The following is a 16,413-nucleotide window of genomic DNA, read 5'->3' on the forward strand; positions in this document are numbered from 1 at the left end:
TAAAGGAAGTCTTGGGATTCATCTCAGTTAACCAAAACACATTAGGACTACGGCGTTCTTGTTTTAGCAGGTTGTAAAGAGTCTTTCCTCCTCCTAGCAAAAGGGAAAGACAAGCATCACAGCCCCCTTGCAGTGGAGCGTGGGCGCTTCTGCATGCTCCCCAGTCCCAGGTGGGTACCCACAGCTGCAGGCAGGGTGCCTTGGGATTAAACACTGCCTCCCGTGCCAAGGGAACCTGCCATCTGGGAAATGCTCCAAGCTTGCATCATCTTTGCGGCGTTCATTGGCTTCATGTGGCTGCCCTTCCTGCCCTGCTTGCACTGCATGGACACTGCTGCTTCGAGCAGCAGAGGGTCTTCCCTCTGGGGGAGGTGTGAAATGGCTCAGATGGGATGTGGGGCTGGGCTCAGGTCCTCCGTGTCAAATCTGAGCCCTGGAGATGTTCAAGGCTGGCTGGGGCTTTGAGTGTTTTAGTGGAAAGTGTCTTTGCCTGGGGCTGGAATTAAATGATCTCTAAGGGCTCTTTTCAACCCAAACCATTCTATGGTTTGTGTACCATAAGATCTGCCATTCTGCATCACCTGTCTGGTGCTCAGGGTATTTTTTTTTTAATTTGTTTTTTTTTTAATTTATTTAATAATAAATGCTTTCAGGCACACTTCTCATCCAACAAAATGTGAAGCACTTTGTTACTTGCACATGAGCCTGGCGGGTTTCAATAGTCTGAAGACGGAGATTTTCATGCAGGGACTCAGCTTCTTTTCACTTGCTGTCTGAATTGAAGTAGTGGTGGAAAATGCAGCATTTTGTACCTTCATCAGTGTTTTTCTTAAGCTGTGCACACCCTTCTCCCCCCCAGATAAAAACACTGACAGTTGTTTTCAGTAATACTGCCCAGTGCATACAGACTGGTTGCATTAATGTACTTCAGCTGAAGCATATTTTGTTACTTTGATTGTCTTTTCTGCCCCTGATCTAGATGATCAGTGCAAGAAAAAATAATTGAAGTGACATCTTTCTTTGTGTCCATCTTAAAACCAATGCAAAGTGATTTTCTAAATTACTTTTCAAATGTCTTCTGATGCAGCAAGGTAAGAGAGAGTGCAATTTATGAGAAAGCAAGAAGAAAATCTGCTGCCATCTGAAGCTGTTTTGCAGGAGGTATTTTTAGGATGACTCAGGCCTAAGGCCTGAGAATTGTTCTTGTCTTTAACTGAAGGGAAAAAATATGCTGATATTTTCCTTCCTGTTGTTTTGGTTAAATACTTGAAGATATAACTCTAGCCTTTCAGGCAAGGTATAAGCTTGTGTTTTTAAAAGTTTTGATGTTCTCAGCATCGAAAATGGTCTAAATCTGGTAATTTTCCACTTACCCATAAACAGAGTATTTGTGATTAAAAAACCAAACACAACAAAACACTTATTGTTTCAGAGCAGCAATTGTACCTTTTAAATAAGAAGCCAAAAAATCCCCCTATTTACAGTCATACAGACACATGCAAATATGTGCAATAAAAAAATCCTCCTGTTTGGGTGCTTTGCAAAAGCCTCATGAACTTACACCAACCACTCCCTTGTAAGCTTTCCTGGAGGCTTAAAAGTAGGTCTTCCTCAGTGACTTAATTCCTCTGTGTGCTGTCATTGTATGGGGCAGGGTGACTTGTTCAACAGGACAAAGTCATCTCATTATGCTGCTATGGGGACATTTGTCAGTGGAAAAAAAAAGAGATGAAACAACCCAAACCCACAAACACTCTACTAGAAAATATAACGTGCTCCAGCTTAAATTGCTGTCATAAGTTACTGGTTTTATACTTTGCCAACCTCACACTTTTCAGTATTCCTGCTTTCCCTGCTGAAATTAATAAACCTTTATTTTCCTTAACTCACCATATAAGTAAGGCCTTTAAAATCTCTCAGAAAATTTGATCATTTGCATATCTGATACATAACGCATATGTGATACATAGAATACTAGACATATTCAAGGTTTTATACATTAATGGGATAATCTCTTGGAGGAAAAAAACCCTGTAAATTACATTTTATTTATGAATTAATTAAAATCTGTGAGGTTATATCTCTCAGTGAAGACCAAAAATAGAGACTGTAAAGCTGTTGAAAAATCTGGTTTATTTTTTCATTTAAAACCCCACCACAGTGTCATCATATCTAATTCAGACTGTTGGTATCCTTGTAATGATCTATAACAGCAGGAGGTGTGTAAAACAAGAAGCATATTTTACTGCACGCCAGTCTCCTTCCTTGCATTCCTAAAAAGCACAGTTATATTACATATTTAAAACCTCAAGGAATTTGATGATATTTCCACACAGCAGATACCTGCTGGGAGAGCTGTGGTGGAGAATAATGTGAAAAGTTTTCATGCTGGAGTAAGAAAAGCCATTGTGCACGTTGTTTCATTTTCTTTTACGCATATGCAGGTGTGTGTGTATATATAATTTATATCTGTAATGTATAAATAAAAATATTACATGATGCTACTTGTGATTTGCATTTTTGTGGCATGCACCTGCCTGGGATGGCCAAGAGCTGGCTCTGTGGCTCGTTGCAGTGTTGTCACACAGAATCTCCATTCTCTACAGTGATGCATATGATGATTTCCCCTTTCATTGCACCACCACATTTTGCCCTCTAATAAGTGCTTGGTGTGGAGTGTCCCATCTTCAATGAGAGTGTGTCTGTCACTGTCATTTGCTTCTAGATGCATGCTGCTCCAGGAGGTTGGGGCCATTGGGATAGGTCTTACAATAAAATGTCAAGATATGTACTATTCTGGCACTTAGGGGAAATGAAGAGAGTGCTATACCTACCATGTATTAGAAATTCCCATTAGTTAAATGGTTTTCTCTTATCCTAGTAGAAATAGATCATATTTCATTGATAAGGAAATGTTTCCTTTGTAAAATGTTCAGGTTACACAGTATCCCAGGTTTAATTCAGAAATAATATTAGGCCAAATAATTATTGGATTGGATACTATTATTTGCAATTAAATAGAGGACTTCTTGGTTTTCAGTTCCTCCGGGGCTTTACAGATGATTTTTTGTGTGGTATGTTTTTGCTTATAAAGCATTTTCAAAGGTAGGTACCATTAGAGCACCTATAATATAATTATGACAGAACGTGGTATGTTGTCTGAAATAATTTTCCTTAAGATGTTTGACATACAGCTAATTTAATGGCATACAAGAGAAGGAGATGACTGGATAATATAAACTTGTTAGCAAGTTATTGCTGGTGTACGTGCGAGTTGGCAGAAGATCTGGGGAGGCTGCCTTTTGGTGTGCTGGGGTACTTGGCTCTAAGCCTGCTCTTGCCACCTGCTCCATGGCCCTTAGGGATAACCCCATTCTTCCCTCCAGCCCAAAACACAGCGGTCTGTCAGGCAATTGCCTGTGTAGGGTCTGTAGCTGTAAAATGCAGCAGGGTGGGAAGCAGCTGCCACAGATTTTGTACGATGGTTTAGACATGCCTTGGTGCAATAGCCAGAGCAGGTAGCGTGTGATGCTGGCCATCAGGAGGATGTAGGCCCTAACAAAACATTTAGCCCCAAACTGATGTTAATACCCATGTCTCATTTACAGTCCAGATCACTGCTTTAGGTTTCCAGCACCGACACCAAGATTTTTCAGTGTTTGGAATGTTCAAAACTGTTCTGCACAGAGATACTGCCATAGGTATGAAGAAATACACACAGCAGAAATAACTCCTTGGGGAAATGTGTCAGGAGAGGCAGGAAGTGTAGGAAACTTTCTGGCTGTGTACCAGTCACCTGTTTACCTAGCTATTATTTCTGTTATCTGTGGTTCTTTGTTTGGGATTACAGTCTGACAAAGGAATGGTTGGGAATTACTGATAGGAGTTATTTGTTTTTTTTCCAATAAGAGAGACAGAGTATTCAGTTAAGGAGATCAAAGCCTTTAATCTTTCTGGCAATCTCATGTAGCGTGATTCCGAAATACTTAAGTAATTTTTCTCTAAAAAGTAGGATGATTGTGAATTTAAATGCATATATTTCTTGTAGCATTTATGTGAAATATGCAGATAATAATTTTAGTAATAAAACTGCAGTTGTCTATGTACTTAGATGTAAGTTTTGTTGACAAAACATTTACTCTGAGAACAGAAACACCATATATTGTGCATTAAATATATCTCTAACATAAGGAAAGTGAGTTTGAGAGCCAAACTATAGATGTGATTTTGTGTTGCCTTTTGCTAAAACCTACAGCTCTGTTTACATGGGTAATCTGTTGATTTTTTTTTTTTCCCTGTGTGTTCATGTATTTTATCGGCTGTCCTGCAACTTTGTAAATTGCTTATTCCATCACCTTTCTATAAAGCAACAGTCTGTGGAAAAACCGTGTAAGATTGCTAGATACGTTTTGCTCTGAGCGTATTAGTGGCACATGTATATAAAAGACGCTTTGTTTACATTTCCTCCGTTTTTTGTTGGAAATGGTTATTTACATCCCTTTCTATACAAAAAAATTGTATGAATACATTTAGTATTTCAGCTGTAGTATTTAATCCAGGAAAGCATTAAATATTGAATCTTCTGTGTTTAAAGTAAGCCTACATAACTGGCTTGGTAAAGAGATTGTGAAGGATTGTGCTCTTTTTGAGTTGTGTTGGTCTTCAGCAGCCAGTAAGTCAGTGTAAAAGAAAATGTGATAAAACTTTCCGTTAAATATGTATGTGTGTCTCACTAACTCCAGGGGAAGAAGGAAAAGGTTTGGCTTTTCAAATTCCCGTGGTTTCTTTCTTTCTTTCTTTCTTTCTTTCTTTCTTTCTTTCTTTCTTTCTTTCTTTCTTTCTTTCTTTCTTTCTTTCTTTCTTTCTTTCTTTCGAAGCTTTGGGAGTCTGCTCAGTTAGCACCCTTGTGAGATGTTCTGGTTCATTGTCTGGGACAATGTACAACACAGAAATTACTGAGCTTTAATGAGAAAGGAAACCTGGTGCTTGTTCTGAAAAACAGAAATGCAGAACGAGAGTGAGGTCAACAAAATTCAGTCTTAAAAGCTACAAGAAGGGTTTGATTCAGTTATAATTATTTGGTTCTGTAGAGGAAAGAATCGAGAAACCATATCAGACTTAAACTGTGAATAAATGGCTCCAACATGCTTCAGTGATTCAGCTGATAAATAATAGAGAAGTCATTTAAACCCACTTTTTAAGAATTATGTTGAAGAAAGAACCAGTTTTTGAAACCTTGTGTTGTATAGCAAGGTTGAGCAAAAGTCAGACTGAGTAAAGCCTCCATGCTTGCAAAGAAAGAGGCGAGGGCTTTGCAGAGCTGTTGTCCTCCTCCTGTGTATGGCAGCCATGAAGTCTGGCATTTCTTGAGTTGCACCAATAGAGTCCGAGAGATTTATGATGAATCCAGTTACATTCTGTTCTTTCAATTTAGTTCAATAAAAACTGACCCCACCAGGGGAAAAGAAGAAAAAAAAATACAAGGAGAAAGGGTTTTCACAGGTATTTTAGAAAATGACCGTTTACATCTGAAAGCCATGTTCCAAGCTCAAATCTTGGTCAGTCAGGCCATAGTTTGGTGCTAGAACACCAAGAGAGAGAGCTCAGCCTCTCCCAGTGCTGCTGCTTCTCACCAGCACAACCTTGTATCCTGAAGCTACTCAGAGGACTGTTTGCTATCAAAAGATCAGTCTCAAATTTTTATTCACTCCAGTTGCACTTTTTCTTGCTTCTTGCTCTGCACATGTGAACATGCACACACGCAGAACAAAGACCCCCCCCCCCCTTTCCTTCTGTGCAAAAGCAGGTGAAGCACAACTCTTCTTCCATCACCAGTGTGTCTGAGGGGCAGCAGGTGAATGCAAAGACAGACTAGGAGTAAAGACTCAGGGCCTCCTTTTGCTCCTGCTCTGTGCATGTGGGAATTTCTGGTCGTTTCACAAAGAAATAAGGTGGGGGCTGCCACTCACCCCCTGGGCTCCCATGTGAGACGATTGGCTCCATTGCTTCACTTAGCAAATTCTGTTTGCTGTTCTTCTCACTTTGTTTAATGCAACATTGACTTGCTCTAACAGCATTTTTCAAAAATGTATTAAAACACTCTGTAATGCACCATAATACCTATTCCAAAGAGTCCCTTGACTGTGCACATTATAATAGATGGTAGGAAGCTACAGTGGGATTAGCTGTTAACTGCAGATCCAATGCCAGTGCTTTTCTTTTGGTGGTTCCATGTGATTTAACATGTCAATAGCCTCTCTGGTAAAACATGATAAAATTTTATATGGTTGTATTACTCATAATGTACCACATAGTTACACATGAATGATATCACTCCTAAATATAAACAGATATTTCAAGACTGATTTCAGTAAATGACTTACTACAATCTTGCCTTTTTTATATATGTATTTTAATAGTGACCTCTCTTTCTTGCAGACAAAATCGAAGAAGCACAAAAACAACTTAATGGAACAGAAGACCAACAGAGAGGTAATAACAACCCCCAAAAAATAAAATAGAAAGTAGATAAAATTATTGTGATCCTAGAAGTTGGTCCAATGCCTTCCTGTGTCAGTGAAAAGACTTGGCTGGGCTGGGCACTGGATGAGGCCGCAGGCATGTCTGTCTGCCGATCAGGGGCTGTATCTGTAATGTCCCACTTCAGCTGAGACACAAAGGCTTTGTTTTAACCACTCAGGTAGCTGCCTTGACCTTGATGAGATTGCTGAAGCTGTAGCATCAGGGACATGCACATTGCTGACCACAGCCTGTGCTAACTCTTCGTTCATTATGTGATTTACCTAATCATTAACAACCATACTCGGTTTATGGTAAGCAATACGTGATGATTTCCAGCAAGATGCTGAGGAAAGGGATTGATCATCGCAGCTTATTTTAAGAAACAGATGACCTGTGGCAGATTTAATCTGTGTGTTAGAGCTTAGAAAGCTGGTGCAAAGTCGTTGCATTTCAAGAATGGCTGACTGCAGTGATACATCTTTGGTTGTGTGATAAATCTCATCAGCATACCATGGGGATGCCCGGACACAGAGTGGGAAGCCCAAACAGAACTTTGCCAGGTTACTACTGGGCCCATCATGGGACAGGCATGAGAGGTCATCTCCACAGCCTAGAGGAGCAAAGCGGCAGGAAGAAACCCAGGTTAAGGACTCAGAGAAAGAGTGATCCTGCCCAGTCTCCTCTCAGGTCTGTGTCTGCAGAGCCCCAGCCTGTGTTCAGGAGTGAAACTGTCACCATGTGGAGTTGGGGAACAACTCTGCAGTTCACTTTTTTGGACTAAGTGTTGCTAGCTGGGGGTGTGGGACGCATTAGGGGATGCAGACCGGGGGTTGTGTAATGCTCTGTACCAGCAACTGGAGTCGGGCTGCAACCTGAGGGCTGATATGTCCGGGTGCAGCAACTGAGGAGTCTGGGATCCAGGGGTGGCTGAGGCAAGCTGCTGGTGAGATCCACCTTGAATGCATAGAAATATTTCCATTAGTGGACCTTTGCCTTGCTTAGCCAGATCAAGGAGCAGGATGAGGTAGGAGTGCTCAGAGTGTCTGTCCAGGATCTGTACATCCAGCCATATATATGTACATATGTATGGGGGGGGGGGGCGGGGAAGCGGTGTTTGATTTGTGTATATGTCCCTCTTGGGAAAACATTTTCAGCCTTGCTACTGGTTGGACCTGGAGGCATGGAGCAGCAGCAGCCTCACTTCTCTTGAGCTGCTGGATTTAGCAGATGAGATATTTTCTAGCATCTGATGTCAGTGCTTTGGCTTTTTCTGGGTAGGCATTCACCTTTCAGTGGTGATGAGCTGCCCATCTGGCCTGTGACACATCTGTGAACAGTGTTGTAAATTGTTGATGCTCTGTCCTGGAAGGTTTATTATCTTTCAAAACAATGAACTTCAAAACTTTTTAAAGATAAGAGAGCAGAAGACATACCCAAGTGGATCTCACCAGGGTCTCTCTGGCCCACTTTAAGGACACCACATAAGCCTGGCCACTTTGTTTAGCATCTTCCCCTTGTGAAATCCACACACATTGAATTTAGGGATGTCTGACTCATCCCTTTATTATCTAGACATTCATGGAGCTGTTATCTATGAGTACAGTTGATTAAATGCTACTTGCACCCAACATTCTCTGGCAGCAAGTTGCAGTAGTTCACTAGCAATGACATTAAAAATACAAGATTTTATCTTTTCTCCTCAATTTCCAATTTTCCTTCCATTTTCAACAGGAAACAGCCCTAGCTCAAGCACTGTGAATCGTTAAATGACAGTTCTACACTCACCTTATCCACTGCCTTCACGATTTTATAAATCTTGTCCATATTTTCCTCAGCTTTTTTCTCTCCAAAGTTGTAGCTGGTTTCATATTTCAGGATGTTTATTATAAACTGTCTCATATGAGTACCAGGACTGCTCTATGTATTTGTAAAAGGTGGAAGAGATAAAACATAAGTGGCTAGGTAGCGGACCTTCAAATGTTTGCAGAGACTTTTAAACAAACCAGACCTGCTATTAAGTATTTCATATGTATTTCTATTTAGTGTGTCATAGATAAGTGGTATTGTCATCCAAATATGAAAAACTTGGCACGTAAGGTATAGCTGTCTGTTCTTGTTGCTGTTGGTTTCACAAAATTAATACTGCTCTGGATGATTTTTTGTGATGGATGTGTTCAAGCTAAAGACAAACTAACCTCTGCTTTTAGGCATTTGTTCTCACGTGTGGCCCAGTTACATTTTTTGCATAAAGGAAGATAAATTCTCTAGGGTAAACTTAGCAATGTGCTCTGAAAGGAATGGGGTTATAAACGTTTATGTGGTGGTAGCACTCAGCTTTCATGCATCTCAGAATCAAAGAGAGATTTAACTTTATTTTTGGCTTCTAGCCTAAATTCTTATGGCTGGAAATTGAAAAATAAAGTTTTACATTGAAAACTGATACAGAAATAACTGAGGTAATAAAGTTACTCTTTTCAAATTGAAACTGTCCTCTGCCACTGTGGGACTTTTTTAGTTTCTTAAATGCCTGAATAGATCACATTCTTGGTAATATGAAGTAAACAAAATTATTTATTTGAAGCTTTAGACTCTGAAGGCTGCTAAAAAAAAAGAAAATACATGTTTTGAGCTAAGCAAGTAAACAAAAATATGCACATATTCACATAAGTTATTCTAAATCACAGTCCTGTGTATACAGATTTGTGTGAAGTATGACTGTATATTTTTCCTTTTGGTTAATTTATTTTGGTTTTCAGTTCATCTAGATCACTTTAGATTTGTTTATTTCCTATCTGAAATGATTAAGAAATGTAATTTTGTGGAATTTATCATAAGTTAAGTGTTGCTCTGTCAAAGGAGCTGTCAGTGGCACAACGTATTTGTGGGGAGGAGTTTTTCATAAATTTATTCGTGCTGAGTTTCTGCTGAGTAGCTTTGTGCACTGATCAGTCGTAATTTTATACATATTTGGGATTTAAGCTGAATTTAATTGACTACAGAAATGCATGTATTCAACACCTCATTTTGCCATTAGCAATTAAGTGCAAATTGGAGTAGGACTCAAGCACAAATGAGGCAGTAAATGGGCAGACATAGTTTTCAAGTTTGTACTTTAGTTATTTAGTATAAAGTTGCATCTGCTTTTTTGTTTTTTGAAGTGATAGTTCACAAATTATTCAAATGGCCTTGATTCAAATAACTACTTGAGACCAGAAACATGTTCGTTAGGGGCTGTGCTCAGCTTCCTGCTCAGTGGGTGTGGAAGGTGGCTAATTCTCACGTTGTTTTATTTTTTCTCTGCTGCGCAGTTGCCACTCTGAATTTTCGGGAGGAGAAAATGTGTTTCTCTTTATTTTTGCTGCTATCTCCCAATGCTCTTTTATATCCTGGGTGTGCCCCTATTTTGGGGCTGAATTTTGTCTTCTGACACATGTACAGGGTTTAATTAATGTGATAGAGAAAGTTTTGCTCCACATGGTGTTCTTTAAAGTCTGGAAGGGATGGTGAGCTTGAACTACACGAAATCTCTCCTTGAGAATGCCGTTGAAGTTTTCTGTGGTCTGGGACTCAGTGAATATTGTGGGCTGGAAAGCATTCAGCTGAATGCTGCTGCTTTATCTTTGATCTGCCAGTGGCCATCCTCCTAAGAAAGCCATTCCAAGGGTGTCTCTCTGTCTTATCCCTTCCAGACAAGTCAAGTTCTGTCAGATTGTGATCACCACAGAGGCATCTTTGAATTGATCATCCTCAGAGGCAGTCCAGCCTCTGAAGTGCTGTAAGCATTTTGTTTCCTGCTTTAACCATTGCAGCAGTTCTTTGCCTGTCCCAGCACTCTGGGTTCTAGGTACATCAGCGCTACCAACACTGCCATTGCATTCCTTAGGACTAGTGGAACTAACTTGTATGTCTCCATACTTGGTGTCAGCCGTGCTGACTGCCACCTAAATTTCTCTCTGCTTTTGGATGTTCAGGGAACATTCAAAACACTCAAGTTGGTGACAAATTTTAGCAGCACCAAGATTTGCCAGAAAATGGATGAAAGGTTTCCAAAAGGACCATCTCATCTCATTGGTAGGCAATACAGACATATACTCTGTATTGCCTACCAGTCCTGGGGTCTCTTGGGCTGTTTGGACTCCATCATTTCAGGTAACTGCTTCTTGCTGTGTCACAGCCAAAAGGGTCAATGGTAAATTTCTAGGTAAGATAAAGATGGATTTCTTGGTTCTCCTTCTCATTCATGGCTATTGTTGTGTCCTCAGACTATAGGGTGGTCTGCGATGGACTGGAGACGTGCATGTGTTCATCAGACTCATTGGAGTTTAGACTTGCAGGCTGTCCTAGTTGTTTGTCAGGTGTGAATTCATCTCTCTGAATATGCTGCTGCTTATTGTTTGATCAAGTTTTTGACTTTCTGCAGTATCAAGGTTTAACTCCAGCTGGCAACTAAGCCCCACACAGCCACTCGCTCACTCCCCCACAGTGGGATGGGGGAGGGAATCACAATAGTAAAAGTGAGAAAATTGGATGGAGATAAAGACAGTTTAATAGGTAACGCAGAAGGAACTCAAGCAAAGCAAAACTAATAACTCATTTGCCACTTCCTATCAGCAGGCAAATGTTCTTCCATCTACTGGAGAACAGTGGTCCTGCCATTTGTCCAGTGACAAATTACATCATTCTTCCTGTCCACCTCATTTCCTGCTTTTTCCCCAGCTTTATATGCTGAGCATGATGCCATATGGTCTGGAATATCCCCTGGGTCAGCTGGGGTCAGCTGTCCTGGCTGTGTCACCTCCCAGCTCCTTGTGCACCCCCAGCCCACTCGCTGGTGGGGTGGTGTGAGGAGCAGCAAAGGCCCTGACACAGTGCAACCCTGGTCAGGAGTAATGGAAACATCCCTGTGTTACCAACCCTCTGTGCAGCACAAATCCACAACACAGCTCCTGTGTTGAGCCTCTGTGAAGAAATTTAACTCTATCCCAGCCATAATTAGCACATGCAGGAAAGGGAGAGATTAGTGTACTGTCTGTACCTATTCAATAAGTAAAATTTTAAACAAGTTACTGATTGTCTCTGCAGGCTGTATAGGGTATAACAAATCCATCCTGAGCTCATACTTCCAGACCTTCTTAAGGGTATGCAGGCATCTGCCAGTCTCTTCTCCTGATTTCTTCACAGAAAGGTATCTCTATGTCTAGCTTCAAGGAAAAACCTTTTGTTTTTCTTTTGGATTTGAGGATTTGTATCACATGTCACCTCAACAATTGCAGCTGACTTTATTCACTCAAAGCATGGGAATAGTTACATCTTGAATAACACCTTTCCTTCAAGGTCTGTGCTCCATAGCATGAACGAGGAGGATCCATGTTGCTGTGGCTCAATTTGTTGCAGCACACCTAGTCTCACCCCCAGAAAAGGCAATGCCATAAATAGCATAAAGGAATAAGCTGTTACTTAAGTTTAAGATGAGTGCATTATGTTGGTCCCTTGCAGTTTGCCAGTTCTTATAGTGAGTACTCATTTTGGAGTACTCACTTGAATTAAAGGGTCTGTGCTAACGTCTATTTAGCACCTATTTTGGTCTGTCATTTGCCAATCAGTCATGTTGCTATAGTTTCTCTCACTCGTCCTTTCCACATTCCTTAAAGACCTTTTTCAGTTTCTTGCCTTCAGCTGGAGATGCAGGAATTTAAATACTAAGCTGTTCAATCTTCTGTGTCATCAGTTTCAGATCCTCAGCATAGCTGTTCACTTTCTAGTCTGTGAAGTTGAATTTCTAAGTTGCTCTCACTTACTCCAGAGGCCAGTTGTGGCAGATCTGTCTTGATGATAGCATTCCTTTTCAGAGGTACCGCAGTTTGTGCCTGAGACAGTACCAGAATTTCACCCAGACCAGATCTCTTTCCAGAGTCCTATGGTTTGATATTAGTAGAGCCTCTTCACGTTTATCTTGAGATACAAAAACATTGTTGGCTGGTTCAAGAGTTTTGCTTGACTTGATCAGGGATTGTTCAAATGGCCAGAAGTTCTGTCAGTGCTCATGAGAAACCACCTCAACAGAACCATTCAAAGCCCTGGTTTGGACTCCAGCACGGTCCAAGCAAATTCTGGATGCTCTTGAAGTACACCTTTATTTCCAGCCTCTGTCATGGAGCTGCCTGAAGCCTCCATCATCATTGTCATTTTCAGTGGGTGCTGATCTGAAGCCTAAAGGTTGAAGCAGTGTTTGGTGGAGTGGCTCTGTAGTCACTGCGTGCAGAACATGACTCTCCATTTGCTTCCTTCAGTCTTGGTATAGTTGTGTGGAACCACCCCTGGAGTGAGCGGACCTTTGAGCTGTCGTGCGTAGAAAGAGGAAAGGAGGGAGAGATTGCGTTCACCACCAAGTACTCTCTGAGATGCACAATCCACATGCACATATGTTCCCCTCCCACACTTGCAGTCCCTTCAAAGCAGTGTGTTGGCATGGAAGAGAGGCAACCAAAATTAAATGCCCTTTACCTTGTTTGCCCATCTGCTGTTTTTTTAACTGGAATGTTATTTTTCTAGTAAACTGAACAGCACTGTAATTTGAGTGAGAAGATTTGTCTTTATAAATGTGAGCATGAGATGTTAGTTCACAAGTATATGTTCTGCTGCAGATTCATGGTAGACATATTTTGTATCTTGAGAGTTTTTCCAAACCCTCCCTGCTTTATCATCCCTCTTGTAACATGAATGTATGTTGTTGACAAAATCATAGAGGGAGTTTGAAATCAATTATTATAAACATACCAGCATTCTGCTTAGATCAACAAAGCATTGCATGTGTCTTACCTTAAAGATTGCTGCTGTTTTTGTGTTGTCATGTCCCAGCCTACAGATGACTCTCACCAGCCCACCATCTGGCCCCAAAGCAGCAGCCAAGTACCTTCCCTCCTCTCCCCTCCTCACAAGCACTCCCATTCCTGCCTTCTGCCACTACACCTCTCCAAAAAAACAGGTGGGAGCACTGCATGCTGGTGATGTGCCCTGCTCCCTAGGCCATCACAGAAATCATAGAATGGTTTGGGTTGGAAGGGACCTTAAAGGTCATCTCGCTCTAGCCTCTTCCAAGCCCCCTGTCATGGGCAGAAACACCTTTCACTAGACTGGGTTGCTCAAAGGTTCACCAAACCTGGCCTTGAACCCAGCCAGACAGCTGCAGTCAATACTGTATTCTTTCACTTGTGGGAAATAGGAAGTGGAGTGAGAAGGGGAGGTATCAGACAAAAATCTGGAAATGGGATGCTAAACAATTTACGTGTTTTGATTTACTAGCTTAGTGTGACATCATCCTCCTCAGATGTTTCCTTGAATTTTTCCAGGAGGTTTGCAGGCACAGGAGCTCTCTGGATTCTTTGCTGCTGTGTGGTACCTTGCCGTATCATTAGTCAAAAACATTTTCTTTCCATTTTATATTTGTAGGAAACTGCCTTACTTTTTGGGCAAGGTATATAACCAAAATCCAGAGTTTCATTTGATTCTTTTCATCTTCTCATCCTTATCTTCAGCAACCCTATGGGCTAGAAATACAGTCATTCTAAATGAAAGTATATAATCTTCAAAAATTGCAAATTACAGTAGTGTCATGTTTGTTACTTAATGCTGGTGAGAGGATTAGCTTTTTTAATTTTTTTGACATACTTTCCAAGTGTTCAAAACTACCACTTAGTAGTGAGGTTTCAAGCAATTCACTTGTGCATTTTCCTGATACCTGATTTCATCAAGTATTTGTATCTGCATTTAAATATGTCAACAAATCTGTCTGAGAGGCAGTTTATTTAAATTGTTCTCTGTGTATAAGGCTTTAATTCAAGATAATATATAAGGTTTTAATTCAAGATTGAAATGTCTTCCTAAAATATTTATATCAGCTCAGACATCTATGATTGGCTTAATGCAGGACTATTCATGTCTATAGCTCATGTTGTACAAGATCTCACATTTTCATAAAGTCACATCTATTCTTAAAATCTCTGATGTTTTCACATTGAAGGAACATTGCATGCTGCTAGTAACAACAGTGACAACTTGAAAGGTCCCTTCTGTTTTCAGGCATATTCAATACAGGAGTTTGTGCCCACAAAGAACAGTGAGAAAACTCTCCTGACTTCTGCAGGAACAGAAATAGTCTCTGATATCATTTAACCTCATTTTTCTTTGCTCTTGTCTTCAATGGTTAAGTACATTTTAATGTCCCCACTTAGCCATTGGGGACAAACTGATAAAAATGCAGATGTTTAAGTGTTCTGTGCTCTGAGAGGCATTAGAATATGGGCTTAACCCATGGAAGCTTTCTGGCTCCTGTAGACCTCCTGCATTGTGAGTCAATGTCTGTATCTGTTATTTCTATTTTAGTTTTCTTCTGTTAGTACATTTAGTTTAGACAACTAGCAGATGAAATCTGCTCAGTATATCCACTGCTGGTGCTAGACATAGCAAGAGCTGGTGTTGTTTTGACAGGCAGACAAACAGATTTACAGTTTTAAACTGAAAATTTCATCCTTTGGAGCTATTATGAGAACTTGGTTAAAACATTAATGGGATATTAAAGTGATAGTATTTTGACTTCTTCTGACAAATATGGCAAATTTTCTGAGTGACAGTTCAGCAAAAGAGATTCTAACCTGTGAGTATAATTTTCAAAGGGACATTTTACAAACTAGCATTGTAAAACAATCATTGGAAAAGCATCTTCCTGATAGTAAATGGAAAATATCTGTTCCAAATCCACTGTACAGTACATTGTTAAATTGGTGGCTATGTTTTCAGACACAGCAAAATTTTGAGATTAGTCCTGCTTTAATGAATAGAAGGATTTCTTTCAACTTCATAGAATCTGAGGCCAGAACAAGCTCATTTTTGTGGTGGGAGGATGCTGAGCTAACAAACTGGCTAATTTGAGAGCATACCTACACACACGCGTGTAGTGAATTCAATAGGGTGCTAATTTTAGCTGATGTGAACTGGGAGCAAGCCAGTTGTGGAAATGCAAGGTTTTTACTTGTTAGCTTCCTTGCAGTCTGCCTTGCATATGAGTAATGAGTGGGATTTTTTCATATTTTCCTGATACTCCTTTAGCTCAGGGGGTTGTTAGTTTCCTTGGTCTGCTTCGGAAGGGAAATATAATATATAAAAGGATGAGTGATGAGTTGGATGAAATGTACCACTCTGGTAACTGTATGCTTATGGGCTGACCTGCATGGAGCCTTTCCTAGGAATCTCCTTGAACGTATGGATGTGTGAGAGGGCAAAAAGAGAAACTGTGCACATTTATGGATAAAGGGCAGGTGAGGCTGTGGGAAGGACTCTGAGTAACTTGGACGTCTTAGAACTGGGGGCTTCCCACTCATGCTGAAGCAAACCTACCCTGAGGAGATCATCATTTCCACCTGCAGCATGACAAAACCACAATCTGGATATTCCTTGGTTAGGACATTCTCACATCTAGATTTCAGTCAAATGGACTTTTACTCTACTTCTTTCGTGTTCACAGCACCATTTAATCCCAAAAGAAAGACCTGCTGTGTGGGACTTTTCCTACTCTCTATGCCAAACCTCCTAGTCCTTTCTCTGTCTTTAAATAAGGTTGTTAGGTGTGAGCTCTTTCCTACTCTTCATTCCTGGTGAGTTGCTACAGGCAGTATGGAAATTGCTCCATTTGATCCCTGCTTTTCAAAGGGATGATTATGTTAAAGAAATGCAGAGAATGTGACTAAGGAGCTTGTTCTGTTTGAACATCATTTCATTATGTGCAGGGATGGTTTAGTTAACATCTTGTTCCTTTCATTTCTGTTTTTTCTCCCCAGACTCATGTTTGGATGTTTTGTATTCAGTGTCTCATCTGACCATGTAGCAGTTGGTCTC

General features: G+C 40.6%; 1 protein-coding gene across 5 annotated transcripts in view; it reads left to right on the forward strand.

The window, feature by feature from the left end:
- The window catches only part of HIVEP1 (HIVEP zinc finger 1), a 119,867-nt gene that overhangs the window by 62,281 nt on the left and 41,173 nt on the right, over window positions 1-16,413 (forward strand). For all 5 annotated transcript variants that reach the window (XM_041475363.1, XM_041475359.1, XM_041475360.1 and 2 more), the window contains one exon: window positions 6,439-6,492. In XM_041475363.1, the coding sequence (XP_041331297.1) occupies window positions 6,439-6,492 (54 nt within the window). The remainder of the gene's footprint in view (window positions 1-6,438; window positions 6,493-16,413) is intronic.

This window comes from Pyrgilauda ruficollis, unplaced genomic scaffold (genome assembly GCF_017590135.1).
Source record: "Pyrgilauda ruficollis isolate IOZ18807 unplaced genomic scaffold, ASM1759013v1 scaffold35, whole genome shotgun sequence".
Taxonomy (NCBI): Eukaryota; Metazoa; Chordata; class Aves; order Passeriformes; family Passeridae; genus Pyrgilauda; species Pyrgilauda ruficollis.